Source organism: Acanthopagrus latus, chromosome 6 (genome assembly GCF_904848185.1).
Source record: "Acanthopagrus latus isolate v.2019 chromosome 6, fAcaLat1.1, whole genome shotgun sequence".
NCBI lineage: Eukaryota > Metazoa > Chordata > Actinopteri > Spariformes > Sparidae > Acanthopagrus > Acanthopagrus latus.
Genome location: NC_051044.1, coordinates 31,281,808 through 31,304,964, shown reverse-complemented (window position 1 = coordinate 31,304,964; position 23,157 = coordinate 31,281,808). Strand labels below are relative to the sequence as shown.

Here is a 23,157-nt window from a genome sequence, read left to right as displayed (position 1 = left end):
AATAATAACTGAACACATACAGTCGAATCTGAAAGTCTGAAAATACTTATATACTATTAATAATATATTTCTTAAACACATGATGAAATATTCATGAATTTTACAATATCTTGTAAGTTTGGGTTTTCCCCACTGACCTCAGTGATAGCATGCATTCAACCCAGCATGGAGGAAAGACAGTCAGTCAGGACTCCTTGGTCTTCTTGTAGTTCTGTTAATGCTTTGGTGTGTGAAGAAAAAATGGGAAAGGGTTGATAAATGATAATCGTTGTCTACTACTGTATTACCACAGAGAAGCCTACATAGAACATTAAATCTTCCTGTATTTTAACTACAATATTTACTATAACTATGTAATGTTAAATAGAATAAAAAGCGAACAAGAGGGGTACAGTGATGAAGTTTATAAATTGGTGAACAAAGAGTTCACATGACACTGTGTACATGACGGTTCACAGCGGCTCAACGTGGTAATGACGTCACCGAGCTGGAGCTCACAGACGCACAGAGCGGAAATCATAACTGTATTCCACAAGCCGGCCGCCGAGATACCATATTGACGATTAAAGTTAGACAGGAGCTGTCCTGTGCAGCTGCCTCACAGTCTATTTGCCTGGTTTGTGTGAAATCCATCCTGGAGGGTCAGAGGAGAACTAACGGGACGAAGAAGACGCGTTCAGCCCACATACTGCCCGCTCCTGTCCACAAACTCAACAGCCATGGGAGCTGTTCTGGGGGCCTTTTCCACCGCAAGCTGGGTGAGTTCTGATAATGCAAATATAAACTGTGCTGTTAACTACCTTACTGGTCTCAATCCATTTGAAATGTAAGATACGATGACGTCACCAAGAGTAAAAAGCCACAGGTTACTCCACAATTAGGCTACATAGCGAGAGCACGCGACGCCAAACTCCATTCAAATATATGTTGTTTTAATACCCGCTAAGATGAAACAGAACAGAAGTTAGCACCTGAGCTCGCGACTGCGTGTTACTGGATACTTATTCGCTGAGCAGCAGGTGGGAGTATTCACTTAGCAGCGCTGTGTTCAGTTATATTTCATCAGGGATATATTCCAGTGGTTTAGTAAAGCTTTACTTCTGACCAGCACCGTGGTTAAACATATCATCCGAACCGTCGTAATGGTTGACATATTATTAAAGAAGATTCCTTTACCGAATTCTGGATTAACGTTACTGAGACATTTCATAGGTAACTTACCGTGAACCGTAACGTCATTCTTAGTGACCATCAGTGCGGTGCTGCAGTCGGGTAACAGTAGCCTGTAGCTTGCTATCTTGCTAACTATCTATTTTAAAAAACATGTTTAACTTGAGGAAACTTGAACTTGAAGCACAACACAACACGGTAATGATAACACAGTAGGTATTCTGCTTACACGGGTTTAATTGGATTATCTTTGCTTGGTTGTCTGGTTGTAAGACCACAACAGGCGCCTTATTCAGGACTATAATCATGTCAACATATGAATGCAGACGACGATAACAGCATGCGATTGGTGAAAGAACATAACAGTTTAGTAACAGTTTAGTATGAAGTCTGGAGAGGATCTGTTCCAGAGTAATGATAAGGATTAGGACATGTAGGCCTAACTCTGGAAGGTCGTGTATAAGGATTGATAGCTTCAGGTGCCAGGCAGCACAAATTCTTATTCTATGAATCCAACAACTTTATTTTAAATTTAAATGTCAAAGACAAGCAAATATACATCACAAGCTGTCAAATAATCACATACTCCGGGTAGACAATTTGCGGCAAATTTGAAATAGAGAAAAGGAACAAACATAGCATTTCAAAGCTGTGACTTTAGGCCTACTTGAAATTTTAAAGTGAAGAATACATTAAGCAATTAATAGATTATGAAGGAATTTAAAAATAATTTCAGCTCTATCTTTCTCTTGTCTGTTCTTTGCCATAGAGGACTGTCAAAGCTCTGTGGTGCTCGAACAAATGTCGACATTCTTCTGTTGATTTTACACTAACAAACACATTTCCAGAATTTATTTTGGTTCAGGTCAGGAAAGAGTGTGACATGGCTGGTCATGTACTGCCTGCATGTTTTCTGGCACACGTCACCATGGCTCAGTCTGTGGTTGTATTAAGTCGACCTTGTCTGGCTGGCAGGGGTATTAACTTGTTTACAATCTTCCGTCTTCCTTATCTCTTGACCTGCTCAGTTAAGAGACAGACTAAAGCACATACACAGACTACTGAAGCAGGTCAGTGGGCAGAGCCTGTTTTTTATTGAAGTGAAACCTTCTTGCATTTGCTAGTCCTTTATAAAGGAAAATATTATCTGTCTCAGATGTACCCTCAGTTTTACAATATGTGTTCTTCTGTGGTTGATCAGAATCAATTCGCAATTTAAAAGGAAATTCTATACTTTCTGCTTGTGTCAGTTTTGGACAATATACAGAACATTATATTTAGCACATTGTAGAGACAGACAACACAATGATGTGCAAGCAGCTTACGTAACATTACGCGACGCCCTGTAACACTGTTTCAGCCCAGACCCTTTTCAATGCGCTTCTAAACAGGCATGGTGCAACTGTGAGGCGTGGTGAGGGTAAACTGTTGTCCTCTGGTGTTTAAGGTGAAGATGGCTCGAATAGACATTGCAATTCTTGACTTCATCCGCAGATGTCAAGATGAGCAACTGGAAAGCTGCTGAGATGTGGGAGAGACTCACGTCTCCTCGGTCTCTGTAGCTGTCAGCTTGTTGTAGCAGCAAGCTACTAACGGTCGCTACTTTCAAATTAAAAGCCCCCCGCTAGGAACCCAGTTCTAAACGCCAATGGGGTGCAGTGTAAAGCTCTTTTGAGGACAAATTCGACCTGCTTCCCTTCCTGTTGCTTGAGGCAGCTAACATGAGGCGGTCCGCTGCACGCTTCCTTTAATAGCGGAGGTTTAACATCGGCATGTGTTTGACTGAGGAGGTGAGAATATGGGCAATGGGTCTATAATTAAGTAAATCTATCAAGTGTTGCCACATTTCTTCCAATGCATATGTTGTACGTCACTGTTCACACCCAACTTCCTGCTTCATGTCACATCACATGTTTATGCCTACCCCAGTGGAGGCTTTTTGGGAAAGAAGGAATATTAAACCTCCCTTTTAGATAGACAGTGCGGCAGAGTGCAGCCTTTACTTTGCAGCATATGTGCCCCCTTTACTATCTAAAGGGGCTGGTAATTACTCCCTCAACTAGTAGAAAATGCTGTGAACACCTGATTATGCATGAAAAAAAAATTACCACCATATACCGTGAAACCATTGGTCATACCGCCCAGCACTAAGCTTTAACAACAGGACAACATGGGTGAGGAGGGAAAGGAAATACACCCCAGACAGCTTTTGAAGCATTTTTTGTGGTCAATCCCATTAAATAACCTCTGACAATAGTGAATTGATCCAACTAACACCATCTTCTGCAAATCTGATGCCTGATCTCATTCAGGGTATTTTTAGTCAAATACAGTGTGGGTGAAGTTTTCTGTAGCTTAGCAGCTCTATCACAAGCCCAGTGGATGGACAGATGTCTATGTCATAAAAAAACACCTCTTTTCAAACACAATGTATGTGGTTATGCTGTAGATCAATGTTTGGAATATATGTAGGGCTGGGCGATAAATCGGCAAAATCAATTAATTTGAGTTTGTGGACGATTTGAAAAAAAATAAAATTGATTTTCTCTTTAACTTGCTCTGCCGCTGCTCCCCACAGGCTCCTGTAGTTCATAGTGGGCTCCGCCCTCCCCCGCATGCACTTTCCACTGAGAAACAAACACAACATGCAGTAAGCTAAGAGCTCTGCTAAAAAGGCACTGTCTTGTTAGTAATTTGGTTTTGTAGTGTCAGACCTCGAACAAACCATGGTCCACGGCAAAGTTTGTTTAAAGGCTGTTGCAAGGCAGCGGACCAACACATTTATCTCAGCATCTCAAAACCAGTGGCGGGCCGTGCATTTCACACCTAGGCCTTCACTGGTACCCTACATGAATTAATCCAACTCTTAATGCCATCATTATGACTCCACAGCTATAGAAACCATAAATATTACACAGAAATGCAGTATAACAGGGAGTTGCATCACAGATATGTCGCAAGAATGAATGCCATTACTAAAGCAAGAAACCCAATTAGGACAATTCGATAAGTTTCTTTTCGCTGTAGCCACAGCTGCTGTACATACATCATTTCTAGCAGAAACATCAATATTAACCTAATTAAATGACAAAAAAATTCATTAAAATGTGTAAATAAATGTATTACTCACCAAAATCCATCCTCCTTTCTTTCCTCAAGAAGTGCAGTGTGTACATATATATATATTTATATATATATTTATATAATATAGTGCGCTAAGGCAGGACCAACCATTTCATGCAGATACAGGGGGGTAGTCAGTGGATATTTACCTTTTACTGCCAAAAATAAGGAAAAACAAAGAGATCAGTAATTTTATCATTATATTTGAAATATACTCAATGATGATGGTTTAATAATTTCGTTTTATTCATTTATTTATTTATTTAACCTGTTTTTTGGCACCCCTGTCAGTCAGGAGCGCTTGGAATTGGCCTAACTTCCCCCCCATACGGCGCCCCGGGGGTCTTGCCCTGAATACATCTACGCAGCACACCCCGCACATGGACTGCAAGGGCCCGTTCATCGCATCTTGCAGCTTTAATTATTATTGTTATTGAAAGTACATTTGTGTTCACAAATGGATGACAACTTAGAGAAAGGCACAGTTTCATGGTCCACCAGGAGTCCTCAGAACAGCCTCAGTGCTCCCTTTCATAGAGTCTCAGCAAAGATGTTCCTCCTTTAACAGACTGATGTGGTGAAGTGTGACTTTGTTTGTTCCCAGGCACCATGCCTGTGCAGCAGCGCAACTTGTCTGATGTGCAGTTGCTGTCCAAGCACCAGGAACTCCACAGTCACCAGGATCATCTATGCCTTCATCTTACTGCTGTGGACCATCGTCGCCTGCATCATGCTGTCACCAGGTGTTGATCAACAGCTAAAAAGGGTATGAGTGAAGTAAGGAAAAACATTAACACCATTTCTGTGTCAAATATAGAATAGAATATACTTTATTGTCCCCAAGGGGAAATTTGTCATGGAATCAAAGTGCATGTGCATAGTAGAAGCTGCCATTATAAACAATGAATACACATAAAAATACATATAACAGCTAAAGGCGTACGGGCGTAGGCTACATACACACTCATGACACATCCAAAAACAAATAAAAAAACCAAACGAACAGAGCACCAAGTTATTGCACACTTCCGAGGCCTCAGCATACAGATCTATTTAAAATTTTGATAGAGGTGGGTACGAAAGAGTATTTAAAACGGTTCAATTTGCATTTTGGGATTCTGTAACTTCTGCCAGAAGGCAAGAGCTCGTAATCCCTTTGAAAGATGTGGGACGGGTCCGACCATAGTCTCTGCGCCTGCCTGAGTACAGACTGCTCATAGATGGACTGAAGGGAGAGCTTGTTAGTCCTCCCCCTCACCTTCATAGCAGTCTGTACCAGGCGCTGCAGTTTAGATTTTGACTGTGTGGAGGGATTGCCGAACCACGCCGTCATCCCATACCTGATGATACTCTGCATCACTGCCTGATAAAATAAAAACATGATGTTCTGGCTGACACCAAACACATTCAGTCTGCGTAAAAAATACAGCCTTTGCTGTAAATGAGAACACACAGTCTACATGATCTCTCCAGCTGAAGAGGTTATCCAGGTGGATACCCAGATACCTATAAGATGTGACCTGTTGGATCTTCTCCCTGTGTATGGACCTACCGAGGGTCAAAAACCATCTCCTCAGTTTTTTTTATGTTAATGATAAGGTAGTTCTCGTCACACCACTGAACAAATTTATTAGCCTCCGTGAAGTACAGTGATGGGTCTGAGTTCTGGTAAAGCAGGCTCAGAATGGCAGTGTCATCAGAAAGTTTAAAAAACAGGTTGCCCGGGAGACTCTTGGTGTGGTCGTTTGTGTAAAGGATGAACAGGTCCAGTGAGCTTGCCCTGCCCTGAGGTGCACCTGTACTGATGCATCTGGATTCCGAAAGTGAGTGAGTGAATTAATCCTCACATTCTAGGTTCTATCTGTTAAAAAAGAATAAAACCACCTAATAATGAAAGGATTAACATTCATCTGTGTCATTTTCTGTAAGAGCAGATGAGGCTAATGTATTGAAAGCAGAACTAAAATCAATGAACAAAAGGCATGCATAAGCCTTGGGATCCTCCAGATGCTTAAGAGTCAGGTGGGTGATGCTATTAATTGCATTGTCTGTACTCCTCCCCTGCCTTTAAGCAAACTGGAGTGGATCTAGTTCAGAATTGATTTCAGATTTCAACATAGATATCATGTATTTTTCAAAGCATTTAATGACAACAGAAGTTAAATCCACCCGTCTGTAATCATTGTTTTCTGTGGGACAGGGTTTCTTTGGAATGGGAATAATGGTAGATTTTTTTCCAGAGGGCAGGAACCAGATGAGAATCTGCAGACGTCAGAAACACAGGGCACCACGCTGGGGTTAGCTCTGCTTCAAAGGTCTGTAGGAGAAAAGCCGATATGCCATCAGGGCCTGAAGATTTATTTTTGCATACATGGCTGAAAAGTCACTGGATTTTAAGAACAATCCTGTGTATCAAACCTGAGAAAGAAATCACTGACGTTGTTTGCTTTACTCAGCTCATCACATGTTATGAGGCACTTTCTATGTGTTGTCATCAGTGGCATGCGCAGACTTTTTGAAGGGCAGGGGCGAAAAGAAGGCACTTTAACGCTCGTTTTGGCTCCCAAGAGGGCACTTTATCATGTTTTAACCAGCCAAGGGGGCGGTTCAGTGTGTTTTGCCAACCAAGAGGGCACTTTGGCATGCTTTTTTGGATCCCAAGAGGGCACTTTAGCACACGTTTTGGCTCCTAGGAGGGCACTTTAGCATGCGTTGCCCATTGCTCCCTTTGACTCTTCACCTCTCTAGTGATGTCCCGCTTATTGATAGGGTAGATTGTAATAATGTTCTTGGTAGCTACACAATCCATACAGAATTTAATATACTCTGTAATAGTGTCAGTGGCTTTATCAATACCCAAACCATAAAAAATGTCCCAGTCTGTACAGAGAAACAAGCCCTTCAGTGTCTCTATAATGTCTTTGGACCATACAGTCACTGTCTTGGTTAATGGTTTACTGCTCTTAAAAACTTATAGGTGGGTATCAGATGGACTGTATTATGGTCTGAGTTTGACAGAGGGGGCTTTGGTCTGGCACTGTATGCATTTCTAATATTCCCATAACATTTGTCCAGCACTCTATTGTCTGGAGTGCCACACTTACCATATAGTTTAAATCCAGGAAGGGACAGTTCCAGTTTACAGTGGTTAAGATCTCCAAGAATAAAGACAGGGGCTCCCGGACTGCATTGCAGTTGATTGTAGACACAGTCTGCAATACAAGCTGCAGCTCAGGCTGCATTATTACTGGGGGGTACGCTGAGCACATGACAATGTTGCCAAAGTCCCTCGGGAGGTAAAAGGGTCTGAGAGAAATGCACAGTAGTTCAATATCAATATTTATATTTACTTGTTCCCTGAATTCAGCTGAATTATATGTTGTAGGCCATGCCCACTTTTGCGGTAACTTTCCATTCGCAAAATTGCTACAAATGAAAAACGTACTTTTCCGAACTCCTCCTACGTGATTTGACTGATTTGCACCAAACTTTGCAAGAAGCATCTGTGGACCCTCATGACAAAAAGTTAGCAGAAGAATTTTGATAGTCCAAAAAACACCCAAAATATAAAACAACAAATTCCTGCACATTGTGTTCAAACAGTCTTTCATATCTTCACCAAATACAGTCCAATTACCAAAATTTGGTGCAAATCAGCCAGTAGGTGGCGCTCCGGACGCAGTCTAATTAGTGTGAATGGAAGTATGTTGGAAAATCTTCAAATCCTCTTCAAAACTCATCGATTTTCAACCTCTTCTTGTCCCTGATACTTTGAGCTAGACACACCATTCCAACTTTTAACGGGTCAAAAGACCTCTAACTATTGGGCATGTATTCAGCTTTTTAAAAGATTTTACGGTTTTGAAATCATCACAGTTTTAGTTTTAAGGATTTTTAGCTTGTCTTCTGATTTTATTATGGGTGTGTGTTGCGTGAGCTAGGGTGCTTGACATAAGCGCTAGAGCGGAGAGCAGCTAGAATAAATTTCTCTTCAGCTTGATTTGGACCCCATATCTTTTATTTCACATAGACAATATATACATAGAAATGTAGGAAATCTTGTTGGCTTTCAGTTGATGGTCTTCTTTCAGATGTACGACTTAGAGTTTTGCCTGTAGAAGCCCCAGAGCGACAAGCACTCCAGCATCTCCCCCATAAGCCGCAATGTTAATTCTGAGCCTACACTTCTGGCAGCGAGCAGACGGTACCTGTTTTGTCTCTCGCTCTGGTGCCCTCATTTTTCACTCTACATATATAAAAAAGACATCACTGAGTTCAGCAATGTCTCCTGTTACTCAATACATAAATATATTACCAGTAACCATTACAGTTTTTTCAAAAATTGCAGGAGTTTTGGTTGGCTTTTCCCCATTCATTCTTATGGGGACATTTTCAACTTTGGCTATGCTACAGCTCCAGCATATGTGCAGCCACTGAAACTGTTCACCATTGTAAGCTATTTCAGCCCTCTTACTTTTCATCTTTTCGGCCTTTTCAGCTTTTTCAAATATTCATCTTTCTGCCTTTTCACCTTCTTTATACATTCAGCTTTATGTTCAGCTGGAGAAACTGTTTAGCTATCAAAATGTTCAATTTTTTGAATGTTCAATTTTTTTTTTTCAATTTTAGCCTATTCAGCCTATTAATTTTCACCTTTTCTGCCTTTTCAGCTTTTGAAAAATTCAGCTTTTTATGGAAATGCTTGACAATTCAGCCTTGCTAATGGATACAAACTTCTCTTTAACAATCAGTAGAGTCACACAGTGGTAGTCCTCTCACTATTTGTGCTTTATGTAGATAGCAGGGAGTTCTTGTGACTTCAGAATACATTGTTTGATACCAGCAGGAGCAGCCTGCCAAACTATAAAAGAAAAAACTTCCTCAGCGGAAGGTGTTGCGTGGACAAGCCCCGACGGCAGCGTGCATCGACGGCAGCATGCATTGACAGCAGCATGCCCCAACGTGCATGGACTGCAAGGGCTCGTTCATCGCTGCTTGCAGCTTTAATTTTAATTGGTTTTCAGTTAAATGTCTGAAATAAGGTCTGTGGTTACCACAGGCTGAGGATGTATGTGTTTTGTTCTACAACATTAAATTCATCATTAAATGTCTCACAGTTTAATTATAAAGCTCCCTGTGTGTTAAAAATATCTACATTAAGACAGCGGTTGTCATGGACATTAAATGTCATCACAGCAAACACAGAGACTGTATACACTGTATAGATGGTATAGGGATGATGTATTTACAATGTACACCATGTTTGATTAGTGCATTTGTATGATGAATGTCACTGAGATAACACAGCTACAGCAGCTAGTGTAACCCTAGCCAATACACAGGTTGAATTCAGTTGGAGCTGCCTGCTTAATGTTCTCACTCAACAGTCAATGCAGATAAATGTCCCACAGGGACAGCATTAGATACACTTTTTCAGCTGATGCTGATGTCAGTATCTGAAAGTTTCAAAATCGGATGATATATAGACCAATCTTACATTTTAATTTACACATTGATATATGTAAATCAAGCTGTCTTATCTAAATCTTTAGTAATACAGTAGTAATACTTTTATTTTGATTTTATTTCTTATTATTACTCTGAATCTGAATGTAGAAGTAACTGGTCATGTGATCCTGTACAAAGATGCTTTGTAGAATTAAAAAGTGACGGCCTGTGATTTGCTGTAGATCCCAGGCTTCTGTGAAGACGGAGCTGGCTTCTCTATCCCCGGCCTGCAGGCTGATGTCAACTGTGAAATGTTTGTGGGATACAAGGCAGTGTACCGCATCTGCTTTGGCATGAGTATGTGGTTCCTGGGTTGCTCCATTTTGATGATTAATATCAAGACCAGCAGAGACCCTCGTGCTGCCATTCACAATGGGTAAGCACTGCAGCAACAGCAGCAGCACACACACACACTTCATTATCAACATACTGCAGTGGAGGGTGGGTGTTGTTTTCACTGTTTAGGTTAAAGTTCATGTTGTCTTATTTACAAGTAGATTTAGTTTGCAGTAGAATATAAGGCAACCATGTTGACACACATTAAATACATTTTTACAGTTGCAAACAAATAACCAACAAATGTTTGTAGTCATGGTTCTAGTAATCAGGACTTAAGACAAAATGAGCCCCCCCCCCACACACACACACACAAATCAGTGAGTGCGTTAGGAGGAATTGCGGTCACTGGCAGCAGGTGCAGTGCTGACGAAGCCGAAGCTAACTGTGGAGATGGAACCGCAGCTCTAGTGTTACTGCACAGTTACCACACACGGGCTTGTGGCATGTCAAGTGTCCAACATTTTGTTCAGTTTGCAGCTCTTTCGGACCGGCACTGCCTCCGTGTCTGCTGCTTTACTGCTGCTGCGGTGGTTGCTTCCACTGCTGCCAACCTTGTGCCGACTGCCGCGGCCCCTTTCCCCTCCATGTATTCTGCCCTCAGTCCTCTGCCAGTCGGTGCAGGACTTTCCTCCGAGCTCTCCTGCTGCTGGTGCACTCCTTGAGTAAGATGCGGGCATTGATCCCAGCCAGGTCAAGGATGTTATAGAAGACTGCCACTGGACATCTTTCCGCCTTTGACGGAGTACGCCCTCGCCGTCTGGTCCGGAACGTCCTCGCCGTACTTGGTGTCGTTGTAGTACATCGCAGACTCTGGCTTTGCCTTCACCCCACTAAAGGTGTCCACACCTGTGTGCACGGTGTTCAGGATGCAAATATTCTTCCTCGGCTTTCCCTGGTACACAGTCAGAGTCACATCACTTCAGCACCTTCGTGTTGAACAGCTCCGCTCCGCTGTTTCATGGAGGGATGAACTCCCGTTTTCGTTTGCCCATGGTGCCAACCAGGCGATATAATACAACTATATAATAATTAACTTACAAGTAAATTCATAAAGAAGCACAGCTGGAGGCCGCTAACAAAGTTAGACACAAGCAATGATGTGCAGTCAATATGACTTATGGCCAAAATAGGTAAATCATATCATATTTTCTTTGTGTTTTGTGGAATTTATATAAAAACTATTTTAAATTAAAATACAGACACTTTCAGGAAAAGTCATCTAACAGCAGTATTGCATTTTTTCATTCAACAAAGTTATTGCACATATATATATTTGAAAACCGTCAAAATGGCCATCTTGGCCGTTATAATGCTGGGTACTCTTTTTGTGGTTCTTGCTGCTTTAGCAATATTGTTGTTGCGGCATTCATGCCAATAAAGTGAATTTGAATAGAATTTAATTAATAAACATTTAGATTCTTGCATATAGACTGATAAGCATTGTGTTTACAAATGAGCAATAAATCCAGATTTCTTCAGATTTTTATTGCCAGTGGGAATTTAAACTTATAAGTCAGGCGATGTTTTCCTCACTGAAATTTTTTTTTTTTTTCAAGCTAACTATCTTCCTCGGTCAACCACACTCTGTCTCCTCTGTCAATAAACTCTGTTCAGCTCTGTTAAATAACAGGTGTTAAAACGTTTAGGTTACTAAACTAATTTCTAAACTACAGGTTATCATTTGAATGTTGTCGAGGGCCTATATATTAAATCTGAGATTCATTCTGAAACACATATGAACCCAAAACAGCCCAAAATTCATTTTCTTCATCTAAGACCATGTCTAGGAACGGGCTGCTGCTGCTTCCGACTCATTTGGATGTAACACATTCACGCAGGTAGTGATGCGCAGCACTGCAGACAGCGGTGAGAGGGAGAGAGAGATGATCCTCATTAACAAGAAGCATTTTGCTTATGTAAAGAAATAAATCTTTTCAAACTAGATATTTATATGCCAAAAGACAATAGAGAGAGAGAGAGAGAGATTGTTGCTCTGACAGAGGAACTCAAAGAGAGGGACCGAGCACTAGATGGTCTGAAGGAACAGATGAACTCCCAAACTGAGTCTGAGCCACTGAGGACTGACCAACACACAGCAGTGCACCCCTCCCAGAACACCCAGCAGGATGATCCCCTCTCTCAACCAGAGCAGCCAGAGTTCAGCAACCACACCACACACTCTGATGGTCCCATTAGATCAGAAAGTTCCACTGCAAAAGCAGATGTTGTGCTACTGATCGACTCAAATGGAAGAATTATCGATGAGCAGAGGCTTTTCCCCAGGCAGAAAGTGGCAAAACTTTGGTGTCCAAACACAAAGGCTGCCATGGATAGTCACTGAAAGATGTGACACTGAACCAAAGAGGAACACTCAGCAGAGGGAGCAACTCAGGAACCCCTAACACTCCAACAACAGAGAGGCACCTCTCAGGGTTGGCCCTCAGCACGATGAGGAGAGCCTACCAACCCAGGCCCAGGCAGCATTACATACACCGTCAACACAGACTTTAGGAGAGCAGCAGCCATATCAAGTCTGCACAAATCAACCCCAGACCCAGGACCACGCCACCTCCCAGACCTTTTGCACCACCACCTCCTCCACAACAGCAGCAGGAACAGACCCAGTCAGACAGACCGTCCTATGATGAGGTGGTCAGAGGAGCAGCAGGCCCCGTCCACAGTGAACTGAGAGCCATCCAGGACATGCTGAGTACAGTACGCTCTAATCTTATGGGCCACAGTCGTGGTCAGTGGTAATGAGCAGGTAGTGGTTCTTTAATAAAAGGTCTATAGACTAAACTAAACAATGTGTATACACATGTGAAACACTTTATGATATGAAAATTTATGGTCTGTGTAGTCATCACATTGTGAATTAATTTTATGTTCAGAACGATAAGTTGTTTCTTCTCTTTTTAAAAATGACAATCTGTTACAATTACAATGAAATCATTTAGCTTATCTGTTTGGAATATTCAGGGTTTAAACTCTTATTTATTTGGTAGAAACCCTGACTTCTTAGACAGGGTTAACAATGTAGATATTGTTATTTTACAGGAGACTTGGTGCAAAGGAGATGCCCCCACTGGTTGTCCCCCTAACTATAGAGAGTTTATAATCCCATCAACAAAACTAAATGGAGTCACCCAGGGTAGAGACTCAGGGGGAATGTTGATATGGTATAAGTCAGAACTAGCAAACAGAAATAATAAAAAAAAGGGAAATATTACATTTGGTTAAAGATGAAAAACAATATAATATCCACTGAGAAAACATTTTTTTGTGCAAATTATATTCCCCCAATAGAATCTCCATTTTTCATAGAGGAGATTTTCTCCACCATAGAAGAAGAGATGAGTCATTTCCAGGCCCAGGGATCTGTGCTGATCACTGGAGATTTAAATGCTAGAACTGGTGAGGAGCGAGAGTTTACTAGTACTGAGGGTGACAGCTACATCACTGAAACTAACCCCTTCCCTATCCTTCCCAACAGGAATAATTATGACAAACACAAACAGGAGTCTTACAGCTTTGCAGAGAGCTGGGTGTGTACATTGTCAATGGAAGGCTGCGAGGGGACTCCTTTGGACAGTATACATATTAATCAAACCTCGGCAGCAGCACTGTTGATTATGCTGTAACAGATTTAGACCAAACCTCTTTGAGAGCCTTCACGGTGAAAGAACAAACACCTCTATCAGATCACTCTCAGATCACTTTGTATCTGAAAAGAGCAGACACGGGTAACACATGTTCTCAGCCATGTAAACTGTACAAAATAAAGAACGGATACAAATGGGCACGAAACAGCCTGGAACAGTACCAGGACGCAATGGTCAGTGAAGACATCCAGTCTCTTCTGGGGTCATATAAAGTACATATCTATAGTCGGTCTGTTCCCTACCGTAATCACGATCATTGCGGCCTCAGTTTGGAGAAGTAGAGCGCCGCTCCAGCCCAGACACTCAGCTTTGTACTGCAGTGAACAGGGTCCAGAGAAAAAGAGAAATAAACCACCTAAAACAAGGCTCACCTTAAAAAATCGATAACAGTTCAAGTGTACATTGTAAAGGGAAAATTCGCACCGCTTTACATCGCTGTCAGACTGCCTTTTCTTTTGGCACTACATTTTCTCAACCGTAGAACCTCCGTATCCCTACACTTTAGTGCAACTGGGCAACAGGTGATCTGCGAGCGGCGAAATACAGTGCTAGGCCCAGCTGCTGGACCAGAGGTTTACTTTCCATAAAAACATAACTTAACAGACCGTCGAACTGCCGTATCCCTGCGCATTAGCGCAACTGCATAGGGATACGGAGGTTCTATGGTTGAAAAAAGGAGAACCTGGACCTTCTCATCAGTACTGTCAGAACTGGGCCCTGACAGTCAACATGAAGAAAACCAAAATTATCACCTTCCAAAAAAGATTAAGGTTGTAGAGAAACTAACCAACATTTAAAATAGGTGGGACACACATAGAGCAAACAAATACATATACTTACCTGGGTTTACAAATAAGTTCCACAGGAACCCTCTGCTCTGCCGTGAAGGAACTCAAAGAGAAGGCAAAAAGGGCTTTCTATGCCGTCAAGCATTCAATTCAAATCCAAATCCTAATTAGGACATGGCTCAAAATATTTAAATCAGTTATAGAACCAATTGCATTGTATGGCAGTGAGGTATGGGGCTCCTTGGTACAACATGATTAGGCAAAGTGTGACAAAAATCCAATTGAAACCTTGCACACAGAGTTCTGCAAAAGTATCCTCCATGTACAAAGAAAAACCCCAAACTCTGCATGCAGGGCTGAGTTGGGGGAAAAAAAGATCTATTAAGTTCTGGAGCCATATTAAAACGAGCGACCCTGCCTCTTACCATTATAAAGCCCTTACCTACCAGGAGTTGAACATAGAAAGGAGTCCCTCAGCCAACTGGTCCTGAGGCTGGCTGACCTTTCACCTTCTGACATCACAAACCCCAGTCAGCCTCAGAGCAGTTACACTATCACTCTGAAGGTTAGACCTAACCAAATATATAACTAAAGAAAAAGAAAAATACATAACTTATTGGAATGATATTACACACTCACAACACAAACTGGAAACATATTTGAACCTAAACAGACGCCCCCTAATGGCCAAAATTCGCCAAATGCGGCTCATCCCTTCCCAGTGTCATGGCAACCAGGGATCTCAAATTTGTTGTTAATAGCATTTAGTTTGACCGAGATAACATACAGTTTACATTTTTATAGCTAGCTACAGAAATGTGTTCGTTAATAATTTGGGCATGTTTTGACCGAGCAAAATTCTTTTGATAACTTAAAATCATTTGAAGAGTGTATGTTCCAAGTTTCATGCAGATTGGACAAAATCCCATGGGGAGTTTGAAAAAGTAGTTTTTCCAGTATTTGCGATTTTGCGAAAAAAAACTTTCTAGGCAGAAGTGGGCATGACCATTGAATGTGCAACATACGGTGTGGGCAAAAAATGAGTTGGCCTGGGTTACAGCGCCCCCTGCAGGCGGATATATGTAGTTTTTTGTGTTTGAGGTACGTGCAGGTGTCTGGACCAACCATCCAAATTGCACCGCCCTCCCTTGCACAATTTAGCCTGCAGCACCACTTTTAACTGGAGAAAAATAATCTTTACAATTATAATAGTGTTCCTAGCACCGCTGGTCTGCTTGCATATGCGTTTCCCCAGCCTCTCGGGCTTGGCCCCTAATAAAAGCCTGCCACATAAGCTGATGTCCTTGAGTTTCTCACATGAGCAATGAGCAACAGAAAAAAAATAATGAACACATTCATATCCCCTCAGTCACGATTCCCTCCCTTATTTACTCCTCTGTGCAATATGATCCATTCTCCTTTTGGCAGTGTAGCCCATAGCCTATGATGTGTAAACTCAAGCTGTAATTTTCTTTAGTCTGTCGTCCTGCATTGAAGTGCTTTTGTTTTTGTCCCAGAGCACTGGCTGGACATGTTATTTGTTTGCATTTATTTCCAGTATTATTGTACATGCTGTTGTCTGGGTTGATGGGGTTGGGATGCTGAAGTATTACTGTCAAAATATGTGGGTTTTTTTGGTTTGTATATTTGTTTACTCTGTAATGTATTACATGCATGTTTACGTACATTCTACTGTATAATCAGTCATGAATCATTTGTTTGCAGATTTTGGTTATTTAAGTTTGCAGCCTTGGTGGCAGTGACAGTTGGTGCCTTTTACATCCCAGATGGGCCCTTTACTTACAGTAAGAACTTTATATGTTAAACTTTTGGGACCTCATATCATGACATTCAACTTATACAGAGCTGTGAAAATGGATGACAGATAAATGAGAGTGATAGATCAGCATCTCTGTTGTTGCAGTGTGGTTTATCGTGGGCTCCGGTGGAGCTTTCTTTTTCATTCTGATCCAGCTGGTGCTGCTGGTGGACTTTGCCCATTCTTGGAATGAGTCCTGGGTGGAAAAGATGGAAACTGGCAACCCCAAGGGCTGGTATGCAGGTCAGCAAGTCAAGCTGTGTCATGCTACATGCAACTTCTAACCGTGTTTTAAGTGTGAACTGTCTTCACACTTTAATGTTACAAAATGAAATACACTTAAAAATGCCAACAGGCAGACTAAAATTGGTTGATTTTTTTGACTATGCTGTGGATGAATTCTATTCTACTCTTCCACAGTGCCATAAACAAAGAAATACATAAACGCTGCTCACAGCTGATAAAATCTTTCAAGAAGTGTAGACAAAAGGAAAGAGCTCTGTATGTTGATGTTCAATATGAATGTTTTAGGATATTCTTTTCTCATATTTTTGCCTTCTCCACCTTCTGTTTTCAGCTTTGCTTGGGGTTACAGTCCTCAACTACATCCTTTCATTTATTGCTGTCGTGCTCTTCTTCGTCTTTTACACCAAGCCCGATGGATGCTTTATCAACAAGTTCTTCATAAGCTTCAACATGTTGTTCTGCTTGGTGGCCTCTCTTGTGTCTGTGTGGCATAAAGTGCAGGTACACAATTGAAAGTCATGTAAACAATCTTAACTTAAGGACCACTCAGTCTTACAGTCTTCATCTGTGAATGTTTTTATCTTGTTATCAAAGAGATGTTGTGATTCTGTAGATTTCTGACTTCTTTATGTGTGTATGTCCCCAGGAGTCTCAGCCACGTTCAGGTCTTCTACAGTCCTCCATCATCACCTTGTACACCATGTTTCTGACTTGGTCTGCCATGAGCAATGAGCCTGGTGAGAATGTTTTCTGTTGCTTAAAAAATGTTGTAATTACATTGATGTAGTCGTGAATTGCAGAAATTAGTCAGCTATTCACCCCAGACAAGAAACAATACTTCAGTCTTTGTCATTGTTTCTATACATTGTTGTTCATTTAAACAAAAGCTTCCTTGTCATGTTATAGAAGTCAGAGTCACAGTTTTTGTTAGTTATGCTGTGCCCCATCAAATGTGTAACATATCCACAAACAAAGTGTTACTATTGATTGGGTTTGGTTTAAGTGTAATTTTCACAATACATTCGTGAACCTCATGTATAGTGCTTGTGGGTCTTACATTTCCTATTACGTTCAGTCTCTTTTAGCCTTTATACTCACAGACTGAGCTGTACATTCAAACATTGTGCTTTGGGTTCTCTCCTCCCCTCAGACCGAGCATGTAATCCCAGCCTACTGAGTATCTTCCAGCAGATCACATCCCCCACTCTGGCCCCTCTGGAGATAGAGAACCAGACAGCTGTAGTGATCATCGGCACAGAGGAACCTGTCCTGACATCCCCCTACCTGCAGTGGTGGGATGCCCAGAGCATCGTAGGGCTCGCTATATTTGTCCTGTGCATCCTCTATTCAAGGTAGGGTCACTGCTGCTGGGTAAGATATGAAACGAAATGATCACTACTAACAAACCATCTCATGGTCAGTCTCCATTCACAAACTTTGTGTCAACTGTTGCTCAGTCACTGTGACTCACACACATTTCCAAAGAGCAAAGGACGTGTGATGATTATACACTTCTTTTGCACAATGAACCCAGTTGTTAAACTGAGATAATTCATTAGTATGAGCTTTCTGTGGGAAAAATGTCACAGGACCTGCATTTCACAGCTCAGCTCAGAACTGGCACATCACATGCAAGCCCCCTTCACTGTAATAAACAAAGTTATGTATCAGACACTCATTTATCAGAGTCTAATGTGACCATTTAGAAATGTCAACTGAGTTAGAAATAAGTTCAGTCTCACACCAAGGTTCATTTATTCCACAAAAAGTATTTAACAGTGCTTGGACAGAATTTGAAAAACATCTACTACTTGACTTGGCAAACTGCTAAGAAACGTGTTGTTCCATTGAAAAGTTCAGTTTACTGGATAGATTTCAGGTTACCATCTACCTGTCAGTGTGAGATATGTAGCTGTCTTTTCTGTTTTGTTTGTTTTCTAATATCTTGTTCTGGATATACAGTAACATTTTGTATCTGTTTGCCTGCAGCATTCGTTCATCCAACAACTGCCAGGTGAACAAGCTGACCATGGCTTCCAAAGACTCAGCCATCCTGGCTGAGAGCGGCAGCAGCACCAACCTGTCAGAGGAGTCAAAAGGACCCAGGCGAGTGCAGGACAATGAGCAGGACATGGTCCAGTACAGCTACTCCTTCTTTCACTTCATGCTATTCCTGGCCTCTCTCTACATAATGATGACCCTCACCAACTGGTACAGGTCAGTACTGTGACAGAAAATAGACCGGTCTCTGCCTCTAACAACAGGCACAACACTAAATGCAGATTGATATGTTGTGTTCAGGCAGAGTGACCTTATTAAACACTGAGGTAATTTCCTAAAATGTAAAAGATTAAAGTGACGAATATCTAAATTTACTTAGCTGTATGGAATGTTCGTAATTTCTTGTGCACCTCGTTACATAATGTGACACACAAAACTACAGAGGTTTTAGAGCACCACAATTTTTCCAGGTTTTAATTGAAATGTATGCAGCTATTGTCTTGTTGTACTCTGAAATTAAAGCATAGAACAAATAAACAATTTAAGTTAGTAAAGAAATCATTTAATCAATTTATAAACCAAAATGTATTCTAAACTTTTGACTCATCAAAGTAGCCACCTTTGGCAGCTGAACACGCTTGTGGCATTCTTTATACAATGGAAATCAAATATTCTTCAGAAAGTTCTGCTATGTGGGATCAAAGTGGAGTCTGAACAAAAAAGTGGAGTCTGAACAAAAAAGACAGCGGAATCGCTGTCCTGACATTGGTCGGGAGTTTGTTCCACTGCTGAGGTGCCAATACAGAGAACCGTCACTTGCTTTGCTTGCACTCAGCGATGGGGATACCAGTCGGCCAAATTATGTAGATGAGCGAAGTGCTCTTGCTGGGGCATGTAGTCTGACCAGTGTTTGGAGGTAGACAGGTGCAGTTACATTGACGGCCTTGAAGGCCAGCACCATCATCGAATCGGATGCGGGCCGCAACAGATGCGCACCCTGGCTGTTGGAGGAGGATGGGGGAAAAGACAGGAAAAGTTGTTCATCTGCATAGCAGTGGTAAGAGAATCCATGTGATGTGATTGCAGAGCCTAGTGATCTAGTGTATAGTGAAAACAGAAGCAGTCCTAATACTGGGCCTTGAGGGACACCAGTTTCCAGAAAGCATGGTTTGGACAGGGAGCCGTTCCATGTGACCTGAAATGTGCGATTTGTTAGGTATGATGTGAACCAGGTTAGAGCTGAGTCAGCAATGCCAAGTTCAGCTAGAGTGGAGAGGAGGATTTGGCGGTTGACTGTGTCAAACGTGGAGGATAAGTTGAGAAGAATGCGGACTGAGGAATTGGACGAGGCTCTGGCGGCAACAAGCGTCACCGTGACAGTTGGTTGTAGACTGCATGTTCCAGGGTTTTAGAGAGAAATCAAATTATAGGTCTGTAATTTCGGATGTCAGCTGAGTCTAGGGTGGGTTTCTTTAGGAGTGGCTTTACTGCAGCTGTCTTGAAAGGAGCTAGAATAATGGCTTAAGTGAGGGAGGAGTTGATCAGAGAGGTGAGGAATGGCAGGATGTCGTTAGAGATGTCTTGGAGAAGAGTGGAGGGAATCGGGTCAAGGGAACAGTTGGTGACATGGTTGGACATCACTAGTGTGTGAACATCTTCAGAGGAGAGAGGGCTGAAGCAGGTGAGGCCAACGGAGGTGAGAGTTGTGGAAGGTGCTTTCAGAATGGACATAGGAGTAAATGACGACCTGATGTCTTTCACTTCCTTGGTAAAGTAAGTTGCAAAGTCATCAGGAGTCGGGGGGGGGGGGGTGGTAAGGAAGGAAGAGAATAAGGAGAATAATTTCCTGGGGTTGGAGGCAGACGAGTTGACAGGTAGAAGGCAGATGTGGCTGCTGATACTGTTGAGGTGAAGTCAGAGAGGAGGTGGTGGTAGTGGGCAAGGTCATCAGGTTGATGTGATTTTCTCCATTTCCCTCTGCTGCTTGTCACACTGGCTCACAGAGATTCAGACAGCCAGGGAGGGGGGCAGAGGATTGTGCCAGTCAAGAGATGATTGGACAAAGAGTGTCTAAAGAGGAGGAAAGGGAGGATAGCAGAGCAGAGGAGGCTTTGTCTGTAGACAATAGAGAAATTGGCCTGTAGATGGTAGTGAGGATAGAACTGTAGAGGAGAGAGCAGAGGGTGAGAGGGATTACAGATTGTGACGGGTGGTGACCCTGTGAGATCTGGGGATGAGGGACATGGTGAATTTTAAGGGGAGAGAGAAAGTGACAACGTGGTGGTCAGACACAGTGAGTGGGGTAATGGAGAGTGCTGAGGTGCAGTCCATCACGCTTCCTCCTCCATGTTTGACTACTCTACAGTATACAAAATCCTGTGTGATAGGGTTAGGGTTAGGGTTAGGGATCTCAAATTTCAATTCATCAGTACGTTACACCTTCCTCCATTCTTCAGTAGTCCATTGGTTGTGTTTCAGGGTCCAGGCAAGCCTCTTTTTCTTATTCTGACGTCTTAGCAGTGACTTTCTTGCTGTAACTCGATCTGTCAAACCTTCAGCTTGTAGTCTTCTCTTCACAGTTGAAACTGAGGCTTGCTTACTATGGCCACTGTTAAGCTGTTCACACCTGGGTCCCAAAGGGAATGGGAGACAACATTGACTGGTTTGATAAATGACTAATTCAGAGTCTAAATACCACCTCTCCTACACTGTACCAGCAACCTGATTTTGGAGCTGGTAGATAAGGTCAAACAGTTACATATTGTTGTCTCAAAAATGTTTGTTTCACATTGAAACAAGAAGTTGACATTGACATTGACGTTTAGTAGACAAATGTTTATGACTGCAGGACTTTTTTTGTGTTCTGTTCCTGATAGCCCGGATGCAGACTACACTATAACCAGCAAATGGCCTGCAGTGTGGGTAAAGATTACCTCCAGCTGGGTGTGTTTGGCCATGTACATCTGGACCCTGGTGGCCCCTATGATCCTCACCAACCGAGACTTCAGCTGATCAGGAACTCCATCTCTGATTCCACTTCATGCACCATTTATTTTTACATTAACCACATTGCCTACTGTCAGAATGTACTTAGAATTCACACGTTTCCGTAACTGGTTTTAATGAAATTAAAATGGGGTTCGGTTCAGCCATAACAGCTGCTTCAAGTATTTACTGTAGTGATTTTGTACCAGTCAGTAGAAGCTGCTCATTAATTGGGTATCCAAGGATAACAACATATTTTATATCGACGCACAAAAACATTTTATTTGTTGTTTGTGTAAATGTATGTGAATTTACATACATTTACACATACATTTAGTCACATACATTTTAATTTGTATGTGCTCTAAACAATCTCAATGTAGATATTCGGACAACAGAACATTTTTTTTAAATTTTTTACATTGCTTAAAAATATTAATGTTCTAAGAATTTAAGTATTAACTAGAACTGCAAGCAGTTATGAACAAGGGGCCAAGCCCCCCCATGCGACTCGGACCCTGCGCACTGCAGAGCCCACGGAAGTTTGCCCCAAAGGATGATGTGCTCGGGGCAAAAGTGAGGACACAGACCAACGTCTGAGCCGTGGTATTGGCTGTAATGGGAAGTGCACTGGAAGCACAAAAGGCTGAATGTGTGGCAATTTGGATTTGTTGTCCTAAATCATGCCCACTTTGACCAATCGTTACTTAAATTGCCTCAGGAGTGACCCCACATCAGTACTGTTTCATTACATTTCTATTATTGCAACAAAAAATAAGAGTGACAAGGAAAAATGCATTTATGTTGGTTAGTGTGTGGTGACTTAACAAAGGAAAAGTGCAGCAGAAGTGGGCGGGGCCTATGTCAGAAAACCTAGCTCTATTGGGGAAATACATGAATATGATATCTATGAATGTGTTCTTTAAAATGTGGAAGTTAAAGGCAAAAACGCATTTACATCCATTATAGTGCCACCTATGGGCCAATTTGCACCAAATTTGGCACAGAGCCTCTGGTTGACTTGAGGAACAGTTGACGTAAGTTTAATGTTGAAAGCATTTAGTTTGACCAAAATATGAAACAATATGTGTTGTTTATCTAGCAAAAAAGATTGTTTGGTTATAACTAGCAGATTTTTTGGAGTGCCAAAATTCTTTTGACAACTTTTCATCAGACACATCCGGAGATTCTATGTGCAAAGTTTCAGGCAAATGGCACTTAAATTGTAGGACGAGCTGGAAAGAGTAGGTTTTGCATATGTGGCGATTTAGCAAACGAAATGTGCAAAATGTTGTTTATCTTGTGATAAGCCACGCCCACATTGCCCAGTCATGACCACCTTCAAGATATGGCCTCAGGATTGGCCCTACATCATACCGACCAAATTTCGTAAAAATCGGTGTAGCCGTTCAAGAGATATGAACTTCCCATATTTTTAGCGCCCTCTAGTGGCCAAAAATTCGCCAAATTCGGCTCATCCCTTCGCAGTGTCATGGCAACCAAGGATCTCAAATTT

At 41.9% G+C, this 23,157-nt stretch overlaps 1 protein-coding gene across 2 annotated transcripts; it reads left to right on the top strand.

The window, feature by feature from the left end:
- Positions 1-469: 469 nt before the first annotated feature.
- si:ch73-267c23.10 (serine incorporator 3) lies at positions 470-22,497 on the top strand. 2 transcript variants are annotated; one of them, XM_037101703.1, is made up of 10 exons: positions 470-758; positions 4,898-5,059; positions 9,984-10,177; positions 16,316-16,395; positions 16,515-16,652; positions 16,987-17,156; positions 17,302-17,392; positions 17,806-18,007; positions 18,645-18,872; positions 21,533-22,497. In XM_037101703.1, exons 1-10 carry the CDS (start codon positions 720-722, stop codon positions 21,666-21,668), a joined length of 1,440 nt encoding a protein of 479 aa, XP_036957598.1. In that variant the 5' UTR covers positions 470-719; the 3' UTR covers positions 21,669-22,497. The 2 variants fall into 2 exon arrangements, with proteins under 2 accessions (XP_036957598.1, XP_036957599.1); XM_037101704.1 differs by lacking the exon at positions 470-758 and having other exon boundaries at positions 4,946-5,070.
- The last annotated feature ends 660 nt before the right edge of the window (positions 22,498-23,157 follow it).

Excerpts from the sequence above, each read along its gene's own strand:
- si:ch73-267c23.10 (XM_037101703.1), top strand. The coding sequence starts at position 720 with ATGGGAGCTGTTCTGGGGGCCTTTTCCACCGCAAGCTGG. Across the intron at positions 17,157-17,301 it reads CTGTGTGGCATAAAGTGCAG|GAGTCTCAGCCACGTTCAGG; the intron begins GTACACAATTGA and ends GTATGTCCCCAG. Across the intron at positions 17,393-17,805 it reads TGCCATGAGCAATGAGCCTG|ACCGAGCATGTAATCCCAGC; the intron begins GTGAGAATGTTT and ends TCCTCCCCTCAG.